Source organism: Amyelois transitella, chromosome 17 (assembly GCF_032362555.1).
Source record: "Amyelois transitella isolate CPQ chromosome 17, ilAmyTran1.1, whole genome shotgun sequence".
NCBI classification, from domain to species: Eukaryota; Metazoa; Arthropoda; class Insecta; order Lepidoptera; family Pyralidae; genus Amyelois; species Amyelois transitella.
Genome location: NC_083520.1, coordinates 5849808 through 5872512, shown reverse-complemented (window position 1 = coordinate 5872512; position 22705 = coordinate 5849808). Strand labels below are relative to the sequence as shown.

The window sequence follows — 22705 nt, the reverse complement described above, 5'->3', positions numbered from 1 at the left end:
TCTTTCAGTGTACTTCAACACAATTTTTTTTTTGTTTACGTACAAGTTTGATTTTTAGCTACGGGCCTTTTATTTTAAGAACATCGACCTTACAGCACCTAATAGATTCAAAAGTTCTCGCTGAATTTATGATATACAGTAGGAAACTAAGTTAGAGAAAATTATATTAAAGTATGAGTTCTTTTAATGAATACATGATAGGAACAGTCGATACCTTACCGCTGATTAAGTATACAATTTCTGGAATTACATTGGAAAAGAAAAAATAAAGAATATAATAATATCCTATATTTTCATAGATTAAGAATAAAAATGTTATCAGTCGTATGTGGTGATGTGGAAAATCATCAATTTGATATTTATGTCATTATCTAAAGGGGAAATTATATTTCTTTTAGTCTTTTAAGCAGTCTTTACTATAAAGTTAAAGAGTAATAGGGATTACAAATGATTTTCTTTGGCAACCAAATTATTTTTTAAACTGTTATCAGAATGTGTTCCTATGGGAAAAAAGTATTTATTTCTGTTAAGTACTAACTAGATAAGATATTACACACCTTTGTTAATTAAGTGAGTTTATTGACCATACCCTGAATGGGTTGTTCTAATGTTAAATTTTTCCAACAATTTTGATGTACTTATATATATTTTTATGGCAAATAATTTTAAAGAGCTAAAACCCTTTAGGATAAGACCATTAACAGTTATTACAAATGGCAATACTTTATTAAATTTTACGTATAATGAAACTTTTTGGTAACCCATTAAACACAAGGGTGTAGCTAGACTCCGCGAGAGCAGTTCGCGTAACAAAATGGTGGAAAATGCATACAAATTCTGTATAAAGGTCGTCTTGACTTTACAGTGAGAAGAAAAACTTCACATGGCCGTATTTAGCTAGATCTTCGACTATGGCTGTGTCGAATGGATGGACTCTAAGAAGTCTTGAGATGTGTGTCGTGGTCGCACCGCCGCAGTACGGCGAAGTGCGTCATCTGGAAGCTGTTCGTGGACCGGCAGCCCCGCTCCAGGGTACCGGTCATGGTGTAGCCCATGTTAAAGTCTGCTTGGGTCACGTTCGTTGTCAGGTATAACTGTTGGGAAAGACCAAATTAAGTAATAAGTTCGTTGTGTAGCAAATACTTATCTATTTTCCTCATCTTTTCGTGTTATTATATCCTGTAGTTTTTAGGTGTCGTGAACCACACAGTACGGTAATATATTGATAAAGTGATAAACATATATTTCAATGTTCGGTAGGATGTGATTACCTTAAAATCAGCATCGGTGCCAAGATGTTTGAATGTCCCTACAATGTAGACTGCGTTTCCCCCGCTGACCACCATGCGCGCGTGCGTGCTGTGCCTGTACACAAAAAAAAGATTTTGATAAAGATCAAGCATATATACCTACGGCCGAATTTTCCGTAAAACACGGAGTTTGAATGCAGTTGCTTCGCGTAATTATTTTCTAATTCAGGATTGTGTTGATAAAAAAAAAAAAAAAACTTTGGACTCGAAAAAGATTAGCATGAAATACGTAAATTTATAAATAAGCAGACTCTATGCACCATTGTGTCTTGTGTTTATCACTATAAGTTCTATGTTTTCTGTGAATATAATTGGTATAAACACATACATACATTTATAAATGAGTCTGTTTATTTAAAGCGTGCTATCCCACTAATAATGTGGGTATCTCAAGTTATAGTGTACACTGTATCGCCGCCATTATTTACGATGTGTTGTGAATGTGGCGTCATGTATGTGTGCTGCAATATAATTTTTCGACAGAAAAGTATTCAGTAGAAACCTGGAATATTTGTTGTGAAAATTTTAACTTAATTGATGTTACCTTAATGTTACAGAAAAGCTTAAAAATTCTTTGAACTAGTAAAATTTGAATATTATAGTACCTATTGCAAATGATTTGCAAAAAACATGTCTTTTTTATATATGCTGCAGAATTTATAAGTTAAGAGATTAGTTATAATGGAATGGTAGAGTGTTGTAGTTTTGTATGAACAGAGGAATGTTTTAATTATTTATTATACTTTTCAAATTGAAGAGAACATCCCCAAATACAAAAGCGTCATGTGAATACGCCAGCCATCTATTATTTGTACTTATATTTCTTGTATTTACAAACTTGGTATGTGGTGAGAGGATACCTATTTGTATTATCATTAATTTATTTTGACGCCGCCGCGGCCGTTTGTCTCTCGGCAGGAATTAGTGGGACTTCTACCTGCAACCACGCACGTCTGTAGCCCGTGGAAGCCTCTGATTTATGCTATAAAGTATGCTTCCGCTATATTACATAATTGAAGACGGTGGGTGCAAGACTTGTTGTAATAAAAAATTAAAAAAAAATACTTTCGTCTTAACGCCTTAACGATTAAAAAGTGTTTAGATTCAATTATTTATTCTTCTAAACTAAAAGCTAGAAAGTAAAAATTGCTGCGATGCCACAGACAGACAAACGCGTCATACTTGTACCGTCGTTTTTTCGTCGGATGTTAAAAATGAACAGAATACATATTTCATTTTTATACCATTTCTATTTCCTTTATCACTCACAATGCGTCATATTCATAGCTAAGGGAGTCGACGAGACCCACTTTCATTTCATATTTTAAGCTCACACCGCCATAAAAATACTCAAGGTCGTATTTGAAGAGGTTATAACTCCAGGAAAAGGAAGTCACGGGACGTTAAGGCCGTTGGGATTTCTGATGTTCGGTGCATTTGAGAGATAGCCACATCGTCTGGATTCCGGGCACGTATCCCAGTTAGTAGGGCGCGAATCCAACACGTAGAGGAGCCCTAACGGTCGATGTAATGGCAGCCCTGTAATGGCCAAACATCGCACACGCCCGAGGGAACGCACGAACAAATTAAAAACCTTTATGCGCACTTCGCACTACTTTCTTCGACGTTATCGTCTCTCTAACGTTTCACTGAAATTTGGAATGGTCGACGAAATTAAAGGACGGCAGGTATACAAACACGTGTTTATCTACAAAGATCTGTTGACCCTTTCCCGGATCTATTTTGGGACGAAACATCCTTAATATAAATAAGTTAAAGTGACAAGTTTCTTAACTTAAGTTGAAATAGTTGTTTGGATTTAGTTTAGTTTCCTTTTTATTCAATTGTTTCTTAGGCTATTCTATTAAATTGCTTCAAAAACACGATAATAAGAAAATCTTAAGTGGAAAATTATTTTATTTTTTGTTGTTCTTTTTCCAATCTTGAATCTTAATCGTAACAGTAGGCATACTTATAAAGACCGTTGAATAGAGAATATCCCCTTGAAAAAAAATATGAACGGGAGTCTTATACACTTGCGTGCCTTTACGGTAATAAAAGTAATAATTTATCCGTCTGTTTTGCGTAATTCATTAGTCTGACTTCTTTGCTTAAACGACGACGTGTAGACGTGTGACGTGTAGAATTTTCATTCCACTATCAAACTGGTTAACAGCTTGATAGTGGAATGAAAATTCTACCTAAATGAAAATGTTTAAATAGTTTTTAAACCCTGAGTGCTGGGACAATGGCCATTAAACAATGCGAGATCTCTCAAGCAGTGTTATCATGAAATAGGAGATCATTTAAGGGGAATAGTGGGGCGGTGGGCAATAACCGTTAACGTTAACGGTTCCCGTTTAGCCCCGTGTCGTGGAATAGACGTTTTTCTGCGGGCGAAACTCTTTTTAACAGTTCTGTTTGTATGGGATAAGTTTTAATCAGGGGTAATACAAAGCGGTGTAGCTAAATGGAAAAGAAATTGCTTTTTTACTGAGAATAGACCTAACAAAGACATTCGACTTTAGAACTTAGCTAATTTTTAAACGCAACACGTTTAAAAATTAGCTCAGTTCTAAAGTCGAATATATTGATACTGCTTTATAGAATTTAAATTTATAAAGCAGTATCAAATATATAATAAAATATCAAGCTGGTTAACAGCTTGATAGTGGAATGAAAATTCTACCTAAATGAAAATGTTCAAATAGTTTTTAAACCCTGAGTGCTGGGACAATGGCCATTAAACAATGCGAGATCTCTCAAGCAGTGTTATCATGAAATAGGAGATCATTTAAGGGGAATAGTGGGGCGGTGGGCAATAACCGTTAACGTTAACGGTTCCCGTTTAGCCCCGTGTCGTGGAATAGACGTTTTTCTGCGGGCGAAACTCTTTTTAACAGTTCTGTTTGTATGGGATAAGTTTTAATCAGGGGTAATACAAAGCGGTGTAGCTAAATGGAAAAGAAATTGCTTTTTTACTGAGAATAGACCTAACAAAGACATTCGACTTTAGAACTTAGCTAATTTTTAAACGCAACACGTTTAAAAATTAGCTCAGTTCTAAAGTCGAATATATTGATACTGCTTTATAGAATTTAAATTTATAAAGCAGTATCAAATATATAATAAAATAAATAGATGTTAATTTGCAGGCCTTATTACTATGGGAATGGTGATGCAAGACATGACTGTTCCAGTTATTTGTATTTGCATGAGGGTTTTCCACTGTTATGTTACAAATATATGTAATGAACTAGCATTTTCATATTAAATGATAAATAACTTATTCGCGCTAAGCCTGCATTATTCGCAGCATTTTCAACAAGCTTGCTAGTTATAGCACCGGCAACCGAAACTTCATCACGAACACTTTTTAAGAGGATTATGTACATAATGAAACTAATTTCTGCTAGAGGTTTTATTTCTGTTGTCTTTTTATTGTCTTGATGTATGAATTACCAAAAAATATTTCCAAGAAATGAAATAGTATAAAACGTTAATTTCTTAAAGAAATTCTTGTTACGTTTAAATCACTTTTATTTATTCAGCAAAAAACATAATAAATATCTTAATTTACGTTAAACCTGGTTGCTGTCGTCGGTGAGATTAAGCGATAGTGGCGCCCCCGGCTAGTTCCGGTCGTTTGTCATGCGGCCGTTACCTGAAACTGCGGTTAATTGCGAAAAGCGGGTAATGTGCAACAAGATGATAAACTCCTTCCTTAGAAGGCAGCTCAAAACATTTAACGCTATGTTTTAATTATTTTGCGAGCGTTTTTTTGTTGTTTTAAACTTCATTAATTTCCATGACGGCGTTGTTGACAGACTTTACGTTACTTTCATGTAGGTATACAGAAATTCACGTCTAATAAGCAAATTATAGCTACACGGAATTGAAATTGATAATTTTTGGCGGGTTATGTCGCGGGGAAAGGCTTATACAGAAAATAAATAAGAAATGGTGAAAAAGATATATATTTTGATTATAATTAATAATGCGTCCTAAAGAAATCTCGATGCTCTTGTTAAGTAAACCTTCATACGTACATATAATCACGTTTCTATCCCTTGCGGGGTAGAGCCGACAGTCTTGAAAAGACTGATATGCCACATTCAGGTGTTTGGCTTAACGATAGAATTAAATAAACATATTTAGAGAAAAAAATACCTCCTAGTGCCCGCAACTTCGACGACTTTGCAGCGCGACCGCCGCCACCAGCAGGGCTGCAGGGTCCAGTAGGAAGACGAGGCGCTTCGAGCCCAGCCTTCCTCTGGGAACATTAGCACCTGCAAGGAAAATTAATTCGGATAACGATACTGAAAGGTCGGGTCAAGATCACCCGGAACAGCTGCGCTTGCATAAAGAGAGTTATGAATGTGGGATAAATCAAAAAAATCTCAAGAAATGCTCATCATTTCTTGATATTTTTTTCTCGAAAGATCTAGTCTCTGCCTAACACTCCTAGAAAGAGGCCTAGTTTATGTACATAGATTAGGCCTCTTTCTAGGAGCGTATGAAGACACTTACAACGTACAAATACTAAATAATCAAACTTGTTAAGGAATATTTAAATAGTGATGTTTGTAGTTCTCGAATAATCAATAGATATTTTTATTTGGGGTTAACTATTATATTTGGTTAATTCAACGTTGTCTCGTTATAAAACTTTTTAAACTATATATTTTAGCGGCGTTTACTTAAATGAATCAAATTTGAACTCGGTCTCGGAAATACGGCTTTATATTATCTTACAATCATGCCGAATTTCAGAACAATATTTTAGCAAAACTGTTATCTCCAATCTGGCAGAAAGCAAAGAGGGCTTCACGAAACGTTGAGTACGAATTAACTAAATTAGAAAACTTGGCAAGCCTTTCGACGGGGGTTGAAAAATAGCTTTTTGACTAAAACTAATATTGCCTGGTGGAAACAAAACACGGAGTTGTAACGAAGTTGTTTCAGGCTGAGTTTACAACCGCGGGCGGAGAGTCTGAACGAGGCCGTCGCTCGTTTTCTTTTAGGGCTACAGCATACGAGATCTTCAGGAAAGCTTGATAATTACTGACCCTTAGAGTTATGTTTAAGCAAGAAGTAAATGATTACATTTAGACACTAGTTATAAAAAATCCAGCTTAATTATTAGTCACTCGTATTTGGCAATTCAAGTCAATAAGTACCTACATCTATTTAATTGTGATCAAATTGCTCCTATTTGGTGTTTTAAAACTTTCTTTCATTTACGCTTATTATATACATATCGATTAATTATCCCATAGGGGGTAGGCAGAGTTAGTAGTTATAAGATTCAGAGCCTGCGTTGACGTGAGCTTTATGGCTTAATTGACGGAAGTGAGATTCAGATAAAGTGACAGGTTGCAAGATCATACCTTGATTGGATTTTACAATGTGCGCGGGAAGAAAAGCAACTACTGGCACACCCTTTTATCCTTCCCTACTAGACCTGCATGGAAGCTTTATAATAAACGAGCTTTAACCCTCAGTTTCACGCGCGTGAATTTAGCGCCATCTACAAAAAGCGACGATTTTAGTACCACCTACAAAAGAATACAGGTTTTCGCAAATCCCGCGGGAACTAGAGTGTGTGAATTACCGGGTATGTCCTTCTCCAGACACTTAATTATATATATGTGATATTTTCAAGAAGATTAATTCAGTAGATAACCCGTTAAGAGGTAACAAAAAAATAAACTCACTTGCGCATTTACGAGATATGAGTTGGGTATATCCTTTTACAATGTTTACAATATTAGCGTAGATATAAAATTCAGATAGAGCACAATTCGCCATGAGTATTAACTAATTCATTGCATCTAAGTATTTAAAAAGTAGCTTGCCAGCAATGTTCAAGTTAGCGTCTCGTATCTGCCAAGGCTTTTACAGCCAAAGAGCATCCGTTTGCTTCGTCATCGATAACGCAAACGCGGCTGTATCGCCGTCGGGACTCGTTCGCCCGATTGCCTGCCATTCCCTTCTCATTTTCTTCGCGGCGAGTCGGCCAATATTTTTTTTCTCGTAAAGAGTTTTCCTGCTTTCGACAATATTGCGCCAGTTTCAAAGAGACAGGATGAAATCGCTTTCACATTGAGTGAGCACACTAATGATGGAGTTCCGACGGACGTCTGCGCCGGTGACGCGGTGAGGGCAGCCGTGACAATATCTAAGGCCCGGAAGGATAGCTCGCACATGAATTTCACTGGTATAGAGATGAATGCGATCGACATAGTGCATATATTAAACCCAAAATGGTTTTCGAATTGAAAGACACAAGTTTTATTATGTCGGCTCAAACTCGAATTTAAATGAACCAGATAATGAGCCATTCTTTGTTTGAAAGCAATACAGAAACAGCGATGAAAAACGGAGTACACCACTATTTTCGTTTTATCAAAACTACTTTCTGAATAGAAATATCAACGCTAAAACTGATACTTTTGTCGTAGAAAATACTTATATTTTGGATGCATTTCAAGCGCATAATGGAGAGTATCGCATCTTTCCAGTGTTTTGGTCGCGTCGCGTCCGGTAGACGGCGCCCCCTTCTGTCGAACGACCCTTTGACGAGTGTAACTACTGCTTAATGGATTTAAAAGCATTTCATTGTAGCTTGAATTTCAAATGGAAATGATTTCTTTTTCAATTGAGCGATCGGATGCTACGTCATCGTTACATTTTCAATGAAAATCAAATTTTGTTCGGGTTTTTATTTTCTTTCGACTGAAAAAAATTCTTTTTAGCCTACCTTTTAACTTTAAAAACTTTTATTAATCTTAATTTAAAATAAAACTGTATCTAACCTACTTAGTAACTTAGATAAAAATATGTAATATACATATATAATCATTTTCTCAAATTATTATCATTACCTACTAATTAAAATGAATACATTTCCTTGCCGGGCACACTACAGCAATTTTCGAGGATTTCAGTGACGTCTGAAAAGTCACGTCTATAGACATAAATCGGAGCTAGATATCGCAAGTGTGCACATCTGTATGAATATCAACCATACTATTATAAATAATTTTATCTCCTTCCTAAAATCTATTGATTTGTGCTTCATTCCTTTTTTGGACCATATAATATAATTTTATTTTGGTTAATAACGACCATTACCAAGGCTGAATAAAATTTCGTAAAGGGATTAATTTGTTAAATGGGTAATTTTGTTAGAGTTAACAAAAGATTGATATATGTTAATGAAGAAAATAACTATACAGCCAGAGTACATTGTAGCAGAGTAAGAAAAATATAAAATCAGCCTAGAATTCTGTCGCGGCTATCTAGAGATTCTCCTACGCGCACATTGTAGCCCATAGGCTTCATAATATGTATAGCACATATGCTATTTCTATATTATGAGTTACACGATTGTAAAGTGGCATACAAATACTTTTTATATGAAAGAGTAATAAACATACAGACTTTTAGCACTTTTCAGATTTATTATATAGTAAGGTAAGTAGTAAGGTAAGGTAAGTGGAGGAAGAGGACGAGGTCTGTAGGGATAGTAGCAAGTGGAAATCCATAATCTCTGCCCAATATGAAACAGGCGTGATGGTATGTATAATCATATGATGAAGAAATATAAGTATGATGTATGATATCAAATCATAGGGTCTAGCAAATTATATGTCTGGTCACGTCGATTCCCGACGGGCAAGTCGAGGCCGACCGTTTTGAGTTTTAGCCAGCTTACTCCGGATAACCGCCGACTGCCTCGATATGCGGACTAATACAGACTTTGCGATATCAGATTATTTCGCGCTCCAACAAATTTATAGTCTATTGAATGTAAGCTGCTTGAATTTTCATATAGCTTGCTCGCATATTATGCGCTGATTACCTTGCATTGTTAAAGATTGATTGAAGAAATAAATTGTTAAAAGTTTCGAATGTACTTTATGGTAAAAGGAACAAAATTTTATATCATCAGCGATTTTGAAAAATATAAATTCTTAGTTGATTTTTATCTAAAAAGCAGTATCTAAAAAAAATGATTCATGCAATCTTTAACTTTGCCATTATGTAAACTTATAATGCAAACAGACGTATAACTCTCTTTCATTAGGAGATAAATAAAAAATATGCCTTATTTATTTCGTCATTTAATAATACATAGCGTATCCACCTATTCAGCCTTGCATAAATTCCCAGAAATCTGAAAATTTATATGGAAGTCAGGGACACCATTGCTACATTGTGAAAGTCATTCTTGAATAACATGCAATTTTAACTTCTAAAGTAACGTAAAGTAGGTCACTCTATCCCCATTCAATAAACCACCAATCTTTTCAAATGCAGAAACCGTACTTGACATTATGTGTTTGCGAATTGCAGACATTCAAATTTCAGTGCAGAATATTTTACTCGAGAGTTGCCAAATCGCTAAGGAAAATCACATCCTGTCTCTTACTATGAAGTTGCGACGAATATCGCAAGTCGTTGCGAGCTAGATTTTGACGACAAAAAAATATTCGTAGGTTCGCATGTTGTTAAAAATATGCAAATAGAGAGCAGGCGACTTGAACGAACTTCGTCGCATTTTTAAATAAAGAGATATCATGGTATGAACTCATATAACTGTGACACATGTCTTTTATTAATTTGAGTACACCTTTATCTCAAACTATACTTACAGATACTCTTAATACTAGTAAAGATGGTGACTGGGAAAGTACATGCGAAGTTCTTCGCAACTTGGTTAAGGCTCTGTTGCTCCGGGCAACCAGACGAAGCTCTCCAGCCACCGACGCTTGCCATTAATATTCAACAGCTCTTGTAGTCCGGCCTATCAACACCTTTTTTACAAAGCAATCAGTCTGTGTACGAGTGTCATCCAATTACAATGACTTGAAATCGAAAACGTCTGCTCCACTAATTTAGTAAAATCACCCTGGATTTGTTGTTCAATAAATTGTGAATTTTCATTGTTAGAATAAGTGAATTTTATTAAAGGTCGCAATAAAATTTAGACACTACGTAAATGATTGCTATTTTCTATAGGTACCTTGTAAATAAGTGCGAGTCTCGATTGTAAAAAAACGTGGTAAATTTTTTCACAGTTGTAGCATTGTAGCCATATTGTAGTAAGTAGCAATTGCTACGAACTACACCAGCTACGAAAACGACCTTTGAAGCAAATAAATGAGCTTACAACCGAAAGAACTTTTGAAAGAGAGCGAAAATTTCAAAATGAATATCAAAAATTTTGCAATGTTCTTATCTAAAATTTTAACAAATATTCGTATTTCTGGTTCTACAGCTCATTGTTTAACGACATAATATTTTCCGAGTCAGTTTCCAGAGCATTAAAATGTTTACGTCAAAATTCGAAATTTAAAAGATTAACGGCACGAGATAACTGCGCGAAGCCAGAGTCAGAGTCGGGTATTTTAATTTTTCCATTTGGTATTTTGGCAGAACACAGATTACGTCGCGTCGCCGCCGAGCCCAGTCCATAGTCACGTCCTGACACTCGAGAGCCGGGCTCCACTCGACTGCTCGCTCGTGCCGACAGCACTGCATTTAGTTACAGACCGACGATCGCTAGAAGTGCTTATTATTAACATTAAACAAGCGATGCACTTGCGTAGATTTTAAACGAATTGTCATTTTTATTGTTTACTTTTGTCTATAACATGAAAGTGTTTGACAGTTTGTATTTGTTGAGCAAATGAGATTCGTAAGATGGTATCACTAAAGCTCAACCAATTTCATAGTTTTTTCATCAATGTATAGAATGTAATATTAAAATGGATATAGATAAAAGTTTTTTAATGGCAACTCAGATGAGCGAGGCCGCTGGCAAAAGCTAGTACTAAATGAAATATCGTCATTCAAAAAAGAGTGTTATAATTTCAGAGTTTTTTAGTCATCAGTGTGTACATATTTAAGCAAGGAGGCCAGTATTTTTGTTCAATTATTCTTGGACGAACACAACTTTAATAAGGCTTACTACGTTTTAATGTGGTTCTAATATACTCCGTGACTGTGCGCTGTCGGGACCATTTCTCTAACTCTCTGGTCACCGGAGCCGGCGCACCGTAATTGGATTTAGTCTGGACTATGAATACGACGTGAGGATTACCGCTTAAATTGATCTCAATGGTACACTGACAATTATTGCTTAATTCATATTTTATGAGCATTTTAAATACAATTCTATTCAATATGGTATATTAATACTACATACATACATAACATTATGCCTTTTTTTACGTAGGGGTAGGCAGACTACATCTTTCCACGATCTCTGCATACTTCCTTAGCTTTATGCACATTCATAACTCTTCATGCAAGCTCTTCGGTTATTGATATTAAGTACGATATATTACCTACTGAAATCTTTTGAAAAAAATCTAGGAAATAAAACAAATTTGGATAAATAAATATATACCGAACAAATAACAAAGATTGAGCTAGACCTAGACCTATCAAGGCCTGGGTCTAGCTCAATCTTTGTTATTTGTTCGGATTTTCTGATGAAAAAGATCTTTTTCAATCATGACCTGACTGAGGATCTAACTTTTGATCTTTTTGTGAATTAGTTTTAATTATCCGTCCTAAAATTAAAAAAAAAAAATGTTTAACTCTGTTTGCGTTGTTCAGTTTATTATTTGTTTATTATTATATTATATGGGCCTGAACATTATCATTCTTTTCTATGGACAACATTTCGGGCTGTTTGCTCGATTAAAGAAGTTTGCTTAGGGCTCGTCGGAAATTGATTTATGACCAAAACTTGCCCTACATGCCGGACGATAAGATAGTCCCATCATTTATAGATAACTCTTTTTGACTGATGATTGCAAATATGTAAAAAAAAATCTGAAAATTATATCCTTACTTTATTTTTACTTCTAAATTCCTTCTAAATCTTTTACTTGCAGAAAAATGTACACTTTCTGATGCGTTTTCTGGAATTTATATTTGTAGCCTGTAGTAAAATTAAGGACAAAAGCTGAGTATGGTAGGCTTAGGTGACATATGTGCCACCGCGCCTTGATTGCTGTTATTAAGGTGGTCCAGGTATCTGGAGCTGTGTGCAGTGTCCTACCTACGCCACATTCCTCGCAAAAGATTTGTGAAATAATGTGCTTAGAACTTTGAGCGCTGTAAAAAAGGCCATGCTTTATCTATACGTATCTTCAAGCCTGTGATCTCATAATATGTTACGCACAATATGATTTATCTTTCACAATGTCATCATAGTCGTTAAGCAAGTCACCTATACTTGCTTGTTATTTCACTATCAAAAATAAATTTCGAACAATATTTGACCTATGATGGGTATTATTTGATTCATTACATAGTATGTCCACTGAAATTCATCAATCAGTTTGTCAACTTAGTTTGGCCACGTGGAAGAATTGTTTTTTTCTGCATGCGTAAATATAGGTCTATGAATATATTGAAATCTTTAGATTTTTTATTTCACCCTTCATTGACTTAACTTTTGTCGTAACTTCAATAAGCTTTTCAGGGTACAATGTTATGCCGTGACTTGTATTAAGTTATATTATATAGTTTGCTATATACACTAAAATAGTAGCAGAATAATTCAATTTCCGTTGCATACACCTCGTTATGCGAGTTTATTTGGGTGTGGGAGAGGATTCGTAGGGAAATTTAATTAAATTAAGCCGTTGCTGACGCGTTGCACCGGCTGCCGTGACGGGCGTATCTTGTTCAACACACGACAGGTGCTACATTTTGATTTTATGTTATCAATACATTGAGAATATTAAAATGCTCGACATCAAGCATAGTTTGTAGTTTTAGTACTAATTTTGTTTATTGTCTTCGTCTTCCTGAGGGTTGTTACTTTCACGGAAGCGCTGTTTCGGGCTCGAACGCCAGAAAGGGAAGATCTTTCTGCATCGCAATTCATGGGAGTATACTCCCTTTATATCGAAGCAACAGCCAGCCGACAGAAAATCTATTTATCTATCTTCTAAATTATTTGGTCAGTGAACTGCATGCAATACAAGCTTCATTTGTGTTCGAGTCCTGCTAACGAGCTATATAAAATACAGTACATTTCGTAAAGCAAGAGCTGTATAGCCCGCAGCGTCCAGTGCGGTGGCAACTAAACTGCCAATTTGCAGTTTGATGAGGCGACAAAGGGCGGCCTTACACTCGCCGGCAACTGAATAGGGGTCTTCATTTTTTGATCAAGTGTCAAAAACCGGGAGTTATTTTTATTAAAATAGAGTGTAAATTACTTAAATATGAAAGTGGAAGGTTTAAGATATGGAGAAAACCGAAAATCTCTTTTTCGGTTTGCAATTGACAGAAGCAATTGTAAAAAACTAACATACTGTGGCGACCCCGTGTTAAAGGTAACACAAAAGAAAAATAAATAAATTAATATATTCGGGACAAATTACACAAATTGAGTTAGCCTCCAAATAAGTTCCAAACTTGTGTTACGAGATACCAACTCAACGATACTATATTTTTAATGAATACTCATAAAGATAAACATCCAAGACCCAGACCAATTAGAAAAAGTTCGAACATGATTAAAAATCGTAATTACTTCATACAATTTTAACATTAACTTCATGTAATTTTAACATCTATATTGAATTTTATCGCAATTGCAACATTTAGTCATTAAACTAAATGACCTAGAATCCAATGGACTATTCTGCCTATTAATAGAACCAAGTTAGGCAATATATATTATATGTGTGCTTGTTTCTTCAGTCAGACAATTCAATTCCATTTCACTCGTATTCGATATGTTGATAATAAGCGAAAATTTTGTAATATCAAAATGTATCTCGCTTTTATTCAATTCATATTTCTGTTTCGAAATAAATTCGAATAAGCTCTATAAAACAGTTGGTGTTTTGTTCTGTTAATGTTCATAATGGAATTTGAATCGGTTTTATCCCGAATCTATAAAATTTATGTTTTTGAACTGTAATCCGAAAATCACGTACATAACTAACATCCGCTTACGCTCAGCCCAAGCTTATTCTGGAGCACATTATAGTAATTTCTAAACCTAACTTCGGGACTTAAGCACACGACTCACAGAAACTTCTAGAACTTTGTAAGTACTACACCCAGTGCATTTTCATTCACTCCATATGTAATACCCCAACTTATAATCGAAGCACTAGGAAGTTTCTGTTTATTTGTCATAAATAAGAGTTAGTATAATATTAATAATAATCAGTAATCGCCAAACGCCACATACGTGGTATTTATGTTTTTATGACCATTTTATTTTTTTAAATAACAATGTCGTATGCTACTACATACAAGGAAATTATAACTCCCTAGACGTTCAGTGCACAGACAATTGAGTTATCAGCAATAGATTCGGCAATAAATCAATTTCATTCGCCGGGGGGTTTTAACGAGAGCACAAAGAAAGCAAATTATTTGGACGTTATTACTAAGAAGAAAATAAGAAGAAATAAATATGATTGAGTAAAATTGGCGTTAATTGAAGTTTGATTAGAAGGAAGTACTTAATCCATTTTTTAAATTAGTTCTGATAACAGAATGCACCAAAATCTTTATCTCTATGGCTCTTCAAAGTATTTGAATTGACTAAATTCAGAGGTCACTTATTTTTTTTAACCAATTTAGACAAATAAAACATTTTTTAATTACTCCCATAATGATATTTCACTTGTCTGTATTAGTTGATGTTTTTTATTATTAGGGACGACTAAAGTATAGTGGAATATGTGTTTTAAATCGTCTTAAAATATATCCATGAGGGATAGGGTCTCATAATATTAAAAACGCACTTAACAATTTATCATTATTTACAAGAAAGTCAAATAATAGTTGAGATTCTTAGGGTGTTAAATTAAAATCTCATATAAATAAATTAATTTGAACAATGTTCACATTCGTCGTCCACATTCTATTCTAAGTTCGGATATTTGTGAAGTTGACGTTGTTGAAGAAAATGCTGCAGTGCAGTTTGTTACCGCTTCTTCTGCACTGACGCCTTGGAAGTAAACTTAGTTTTAAGTAATTTATTTGACGTCAACCAATGTTGTGAAATTAGTGTCCGACCGAAGCTTCGGCTTCGGCTTCGGCTTCGGCCACCTTCGGCCAAAAAATCCACCTTCGGCGAAACATTCGGCTTCGGCCCAAAACCCGACCGAAGCCGAAGGTTTCGCCGAAGGTCCGAGCGACCGTCGAGATTGAACGAACTGTTACGAAAGTCATGAGGCGACGGGGAGTCACTGTCAAAATATCACATTTAGAAGTTAGTGTTTGTTTATTTTATTTACTAGAGGCCGCCCGCGACTTCGTCCGCATGGAAACCCTATCAATCCCGCGGGAACTCTGGGATAAAAAGTAGCCTATGTGTTATTCTGGGTCTTCAGCTACCTACATACCAAATTTCATGGTAATCGGTTCAGTAGTTTTTGCGTGAAAGAGTAACAAACATCCATACATCCATACAAACTTTCGCCTTTATAATAGTAGTAGGATTAGTCTAGTTTTGGTCTAGTCGAGTAAAACAAAGACTGATTGGTCTAATTGTAATTTGTGAATTACTGTAATTCAATTACATAATAAAGAAATCAAATCATTATTTTTTACCAGTAGGTAAATCAGGTAGTAAAGATTTCTGCTATAGCGAAGAAAAAGAGAATGAGATGGAAGGCGAAATTGAAATGTTCGAAATTGTGGAAGCACTAAAGAGTATGAAAGCGGGTAAGGCTGCTGGGTATGATAGAGTGTCGGTCGAGATGCTAAAAGCAGGAAAAGGCGTCGTAGCTAGACAGTTGTACTGCCTTTTCAATTTGTGTTGGAGAAGCGGCCGAGTACCAAAAGATTGGTGTAAGACTGTTATCGTGCCACTTTACAAAGGAAAAGGGTCACAGCTGGACTGCAAAAGTTATCGTGGTATAAGCCTGCTTAGCGTCGTCGGCAAATTGTATGCTAAGGTATTGATTAATAGAGACAGGAATGAAACTGATGACAAAATATGGGATGCTCAAGCGAGATTTCGAAAGGGAATGGGATGTACTGATCAGGTCTTTTCCTTGCGGTGCATAGCCGAAAAGTTTTTGGCCAAGAGTCATAAAGTCTATTGCACATTCGTAGATCTGGAAAAGGCCTATGACAGAGTTGAGAGGAATGAATTGTGGTCAGCACTTTCTATGCATGGGGTGAGCAGTCTCTTAATACGAGCACTGAAATCCTTATATGAGGATTCGAGTGCTTGTATCAGGATAAACGGAGCGCACACTGAGTGGTTTAAGATTGAGAAAGGCGTTAGGCAAGGATGTGTGGCGTCACCGTGGCTGTTTAACCTATTTATGGATAGTTGTTGGACAGATTTGAAAGAGTCTGAAAGTGGATTAAGGATGAATGAGTTACTCGTCAAATGTCTGCTCTATACCGACGATCAGGTTATACTGGCGTCATCAGCGGAAGAGTTACAGGAGATGGTAAACTGTATGCATGAAGCTTTAAAAGAGAAAGGAATGAAAGTGAACGTAAGTAAAACTAAAACACTGGTTTTTGAAATGGAGAAAGAAATGACATCATGTAATATTTTGATTGGAGGACAAAAAGTTGAGCAAGTGAAAGAGTTTGTATATCTAGGATCAAAGTTTACATCAGATGGCAAGTATGATAGTGATATTGAAAGGAGAGTGAACGCGGGGAACATGGTGAATGGAGCTTTGCATGCCTTTATGAGCAGTTAGAAACTATCCAAAAAGGCTCGACTGGCTGTGCACAGGGGCGTGTTGGTCCCGACATTAATGTATGGGAGTGAAAGTTGGGTATGGTAAAATAAGCATGAAAGCAGAATAAATGCAGTGGAAATGAGAGCGTTAAGGAGTATGATGGGTGTGAAATTGAGTGACAGGATGAGGAACAGCGTGATAAGGGAATGTTGTGATGTGAAAGAAGATGTAGTTACAGGAATAGAAAAGGGTATGTTAAGATGGTTCGGTCATGTGGAGAGGATGAATGAAAGCAGGTTGCCTAAGCAGATATACAAGGAGAGTGTGGAGGGAAAGGTCGGAGTGGGAAGACCTAGACGAACGTATCTTGATCAAATTAAGGACGTCCTGGTAAAGGGTCAGGTCAAAAGTACCCGAAACCGCCGAGCTTGTATAAAGAGAGTTATGAATGTGGATGAAGCGAAGGAAGTATGCAGAGATCGTGGCAAGTGGAAAGAGGTAGTTTCTGCCTACCCCTCCGGGAAAGAGGCGTGATTTTATGTATGTACCTATGTAAATCACAAACTTTTATTTATCTCTAAACCAACCATCTCTATGATATATCATCAACTTTTATATGAGACAGTCAATAATATATAAACCTTCAATATTGAGGGTTTAAATAATTTTAATATTAATTGTAGCTTGTAGACAATATTGAACGAAATTAATTACTGAGTGCTGAGAGAATATAAACCTTCGGCTTCGGCTTCGGCTTCGGCCGAAGGTTGTGGCGATAGCCGATTAATCGGCTTCGGCTTCGGCTTCGGCCAAAAATAGACCTTCGGTCGGACACTATGTGAAATCAAAAGATTTGACAATTATTAAGCGATATGATAGTATCCTATAATAATGAATAAAAATTTTAAATTTTGGTGAATAATTTAATATTTCAGGTCAAAGTTTGAGAGTACATTAAGTTTCGATTTCGATTAGTATTTGCAGTCGTTGTCATGGAGACGGCGTCGGCTGTGAGACATGTCGCGAAGGAGGGAGAACCCTTATCTGATTGATTGCAACTCGTGGTGACATGAAAGGAATCTACAGACGTCTCTTGGAATAGAACATGGCTTGAATTCTACTCGCTTGTTACAATGAATAGCTACACAAAATTAGTTTAAGTAAGTACCCTATGTCTTTTTAGCACTATATGTATGCAAAATTTAACGGAGATTAATGCAGTAGTTTAGGCGTGAAAGCATAACAAACAAACTTTCGAATACCTCCACTTTCCTGATTGTAGGTCACAATTGTAGATGCTGATACGTAAACTAATTTTAATTTTGAAGAGGCCTAAATTATTTCTGAAAACAGATAAAGCCCTTGACGAATTACCCATTCGGGAAAGAAGCGTTTTTATGTATGAAAAACCCGTTTCCCGTTTTTCATACTGTACGTCTTGTTGTCACCGACTTACTTGTCTAAAACAGGTTAAATAAACCTAAGAATACAAAAAAGAAATATGGAAATTTTATGTCTGTCTGAATTATTTACTTGTTCAATAAGCCAAGGAAGAAAAAATGTTGGCAGTGATATGGCCATATATTAAGTGAACAAACTTTCCTCAGACTATTCGCCTTGTATATCCTGGGCTGCTGTTGTTTATTTATGTGGTAATACAGAGCAAAGCATAGACGGCTAAACCAGCTATTTGTACCTTGTGATATTATATTATAGTTATTATTTATAAGAACGTCAAAAGGTTTTTTAAATAAAAAATAAAATAAAATTACGATCTTTATAATACACTGTATAATCAACTCTGAGACATACACGGCTGCGCCCACGTAAAACAGAAAATCCAAAATAAATTTTCCGCGGGATTATCAGGTTTTCTTCTCTTAGTTCACTCCTAGACCACATAAAGAACCTGCACACCAAATTTCAAGAGTTCAGATCCAGCGGTATAGGCTGTGCGTTGATCAATATGTCTTCATTTACTTTCTTTTATATATTAAGATTTCTTCTTAGAATCTGTATTACAGATGCTCTTTTTTCAAAGGGAGATGATTGAGTGTTTTCATGTTGTTATGGGACTAATTAATTGAAGAGAGATTCAAATCAGTCAGGAGGGGAACAACCGCCGCCTGAAATCATAATCAAAATTTGTCAAAATTATTTACATTTCCATTTGTTTCGGGTTATACTTATCTTGTTTCTTGGGTGATTTGGCTGGATTATAAATAGCCAGTATTATTAGATTTTTTGTTCCAAAATTTTCTGAATATGCATACTTAGATAATTTTCTAATTTATTTTAATTATGTATCAATATAGCGAAAATCTAATTAATTTCAAAATAAATTGTTCGACAATAGCAACTAAGTGTTTAGAAAACTCCTAAATCGACTTTAACACAGACAGCTTATATCTCCTATATGTCAGCGACTTATCAGTGACAAATCTTCAGAACATTAAGAAACAACATTTGAAGTATTTAATCTATTCCCTTCATTTATATTCCTTCAACAACTCCATCCCCAACTGTTCGGCATTTAATCAAAGTTCACATATCAGGTTGGCATCGCATCAGCATACCATAGATATTATAATGATAGTACAAAGCTATGTAAACAAGTTGCCAACTAATGCCGGCTCATCACGAATGCATAAACTTGGTAATAGTGGTAATAGCATTTGAAGGGTGAGCGCGAGAAGTTGAGCTGATATCAAAATAACTAAGCATAATTTTGTAACTTAAATAAGAATTCCACATTTAAGTTGTAAAGTCTTATTGAATTAAAGTTAAAATTAAAGTTACTCTATACAGGAGGATAATGAATTCTTCTTGTATCGCCTGGCTATAGTCCCGGTTACATCCTCACTGCTCTGGAGAGGAGCCCGGGATATGCATTTACGACCATGGATCCTGGATTGGGTGTGTCAAGTATTTTGCTCACACTATCTTTATCTATCTTCTTCTAGATAAGAAAAAGAAAACTGACAGAAATATCATGATCAATAACAGTTGCCATGCTGGTCTGGTAGCAAGAAATAACATAGTATGTACCAAGAGCATTTTTTCCTGTGCAGATTCAACGAGAAGTCAATCAAGGGATAGACTAATAAAATTGGCATTCTACTTTTAGGCGTTGGGCTAGCAATGTAAGTATTTGAATCTCCATTCCATCACTAAGCCTTTAAGCGGAACCAGGCCTTTCAGTCTCTTACAAGTGTTGACTATGTCTACCCCTTTATGGATAAAGACGTGATTATATGTAATATGTCATGTGTAGTCTAGCGGATTTACTCTTGCTTGTTTGTTACTTTGATTTCAGTAGACAAGTTAAGATTGAGACAGCTTATGACATTAACGGAACCATTACCCAGGTAATGGGAATGCAAATCTAGCTAGGAACTTGAGATTGTCTCTATTTGTCTGTTTGTTATAACAACAATACGTATGAGGAAACAACCTTAATGCTACTAACAATGCCGTATCCAAACGTTTATTTGAATGTCACATAATATAAATAAAGTGGCAAAATCAACTTTCGGTCCCGAACAAAACCAATATTCCTTCAACCCTAAACCACAGATTACCATATTCATTGCTGATGGCTGCAAGCCGTCGTCACGTCAGCTGTCAGATGAACAGCGATGAAATTGTAGTGAAATTCCGATGAAAAACGGTGTTCGTTTGCAATTACTGGGAAATTTAAAAGTACTCCGTACGTTCAAGTTTTCGTAGAAAAGTATAGCCGCTGGAATTTATATTTAATTTCGCCATAGAGAAATTGCATGTACACAGTATATGACGTCACTTACGAGCAATTTAATCAAATTCTACATACATACATACATACATACATAAAATCACGCCTCTTTCCCGGAGGGGTAGGCAGAGACTACCTCTTTCCACTTGCCACGATCTCTGCATACTTCTTTCGCTTCGTCCACATTCATAACTCTCTTCATACAAGCTCGGCGGTTTCGGGTACTTTTGACCTGACCCTTTACCAGGACGTCCTTAATTTGATCAAGATACGTTCGTCTAGGTCTTCCCACTCCGACCTTTCCCTCCACACTCTCCTTGTATATCTGCTTAGTCAACCTGCTTTCATTCATCCTCTCCACATGACCGAACCATCTTAACATACCCTTTTCTATTCCTGTAACTACATCTTCTTTCACATCACAACATTCCCTTATCACGCTGTTCCTTATCCTGTCACTCAATTTCACACCCATCATACTCCTTAACGCTCTCATTTCCACTGCATTTATTCTGCTTTCATGCTTCTTTTGCCATACCCAACTTTCACTCCCATACATTAATGTCGGGACCAACACGCCCCTGTGCACAGCCAGTCGAGCCTTTTTGGATAGTTTCTGACTGCTCATAAAGGCATGCAAAGCTCCATTCACCATGTTCCCCGCGTTCACTCTCCTTTCAATATCACTATCATACTTGCCATCTGATGTAAACTTTGATCCTAGATATACAAACTCTTTCACTTGCTCCACTTTTTCTCCTCCAATCAAAATATTACATGCTGTCATTTCTTTCTCCATTTCAAAAACCAGTGTTTTAGTTTTACTTACGTTCACTTTCATTCCTTTCTCTTTTAAAGCTTCATGCATACAGTTTACCATCTCCTGTAACTCCTCCGCTGATGACGCCAGTATAACCTGATCGTCGGCATAGAGCAGACATTTGACGAGTAACTCATTCATCCTTAATCCACTTTTAGACTCTTTCAAATCTGTCAAACAGCTATCCATAAATAGGTTGAACAGCCACGGTGACGCAACACATCCTTGCCTAACGCCTTTCTCAATCTTAAACCACTCAGTGTGCGCTCCGTTTATCCTGACACAAGCACTCGAATCCTCATATAAGGATTTCAGTGCTCGTATTAAGAGACTGCTCACCCCATGCATAGAAAGTGCTGACCACAATTCATTCCTCTCAACTCTGTCATAGGCCTTTTCCAGATCTACGAATGTGCAATAGACTTTTTGACTCTTGGCCAAAAACTTTTCGGCTATGCACCGCAAGGAAAAGACCTGATCAGTACATCCCATTCCCTTTCGAAATCCCGCTTGAGCATCCCATATTTTGTCATCAGTTTCATTCCTGACTCTATTAATCAATACCTTAGCATACAATTTGCCGACGACGCTAAGCAGGCTTATACCACGATAATTTTTGCAGTCCAGCTGTGACCCTTTTCCTTTGTAAAGTGGCACGATAACAGCCTTACACCAATCTTTTGGTACTCGGCCGCTTTTCCAACACAAATTGAAAAGGCAGTACAACTGACTAGCTACTACGCCTTTTCCTGCTTTAAGCATCTCGACCGACACTCTATCACACCCAGCAGCCTTTCCCGCTTTCATACTCTTAAGTGCTTCCACAATTTCGAACATTTCAATTTCGCCTTCCATCTCATTCTCTTTTTCTTCGCTATAGCAGAAATCTTTCTTATTTCCTTCCTTTTTTTCAAATAAACTTTCAAAATAGTCCTTCCATATCTTTAGTACACATTCTTCTCCTTTCACAACGCTACCATCCTGGCATCTGATCCTAGTCAGCTCTCTGGTTATAGTATTTCCTCGGGCTGACCTTACGGATTTCCAGAATACTTTCAGATTTGACTGAAAGTCTTCTGATAGCCTTTTATCAAAATCCTCTTTATACTCTTCTTTC

The 22705-nt window shown here is 36.2% G+C and overlaps 1 protein-coding gene across 1 annotated transcript in view; it reads right to left on the bottom strand.

Moving 5' to 3' along the window:
- Positions 1–935: 935 nt before the first annotated feature.
- Positions 936–22705, bottom strand: part of LOC106140401 (uncharacterized) — a 43755-nt gene continuing 21985 nt past the window's right edge. The window contains exons 2-4 of the mRNA XM_060948711.1: positions 5481–5599; positions 1272–1365; positions 936–1094 (exon numbers count right to left, since the gene is read on the bottom strand). Coding sequence (XP_060804694.1) covers positions 936–1094; positions 1272–1365; positions 5481–5599 — 372 coding nt within the window. The remainder of the gene's footprint in view (positions 1095–1271; positions 1366–5480; positions 5600–22705) is intronic.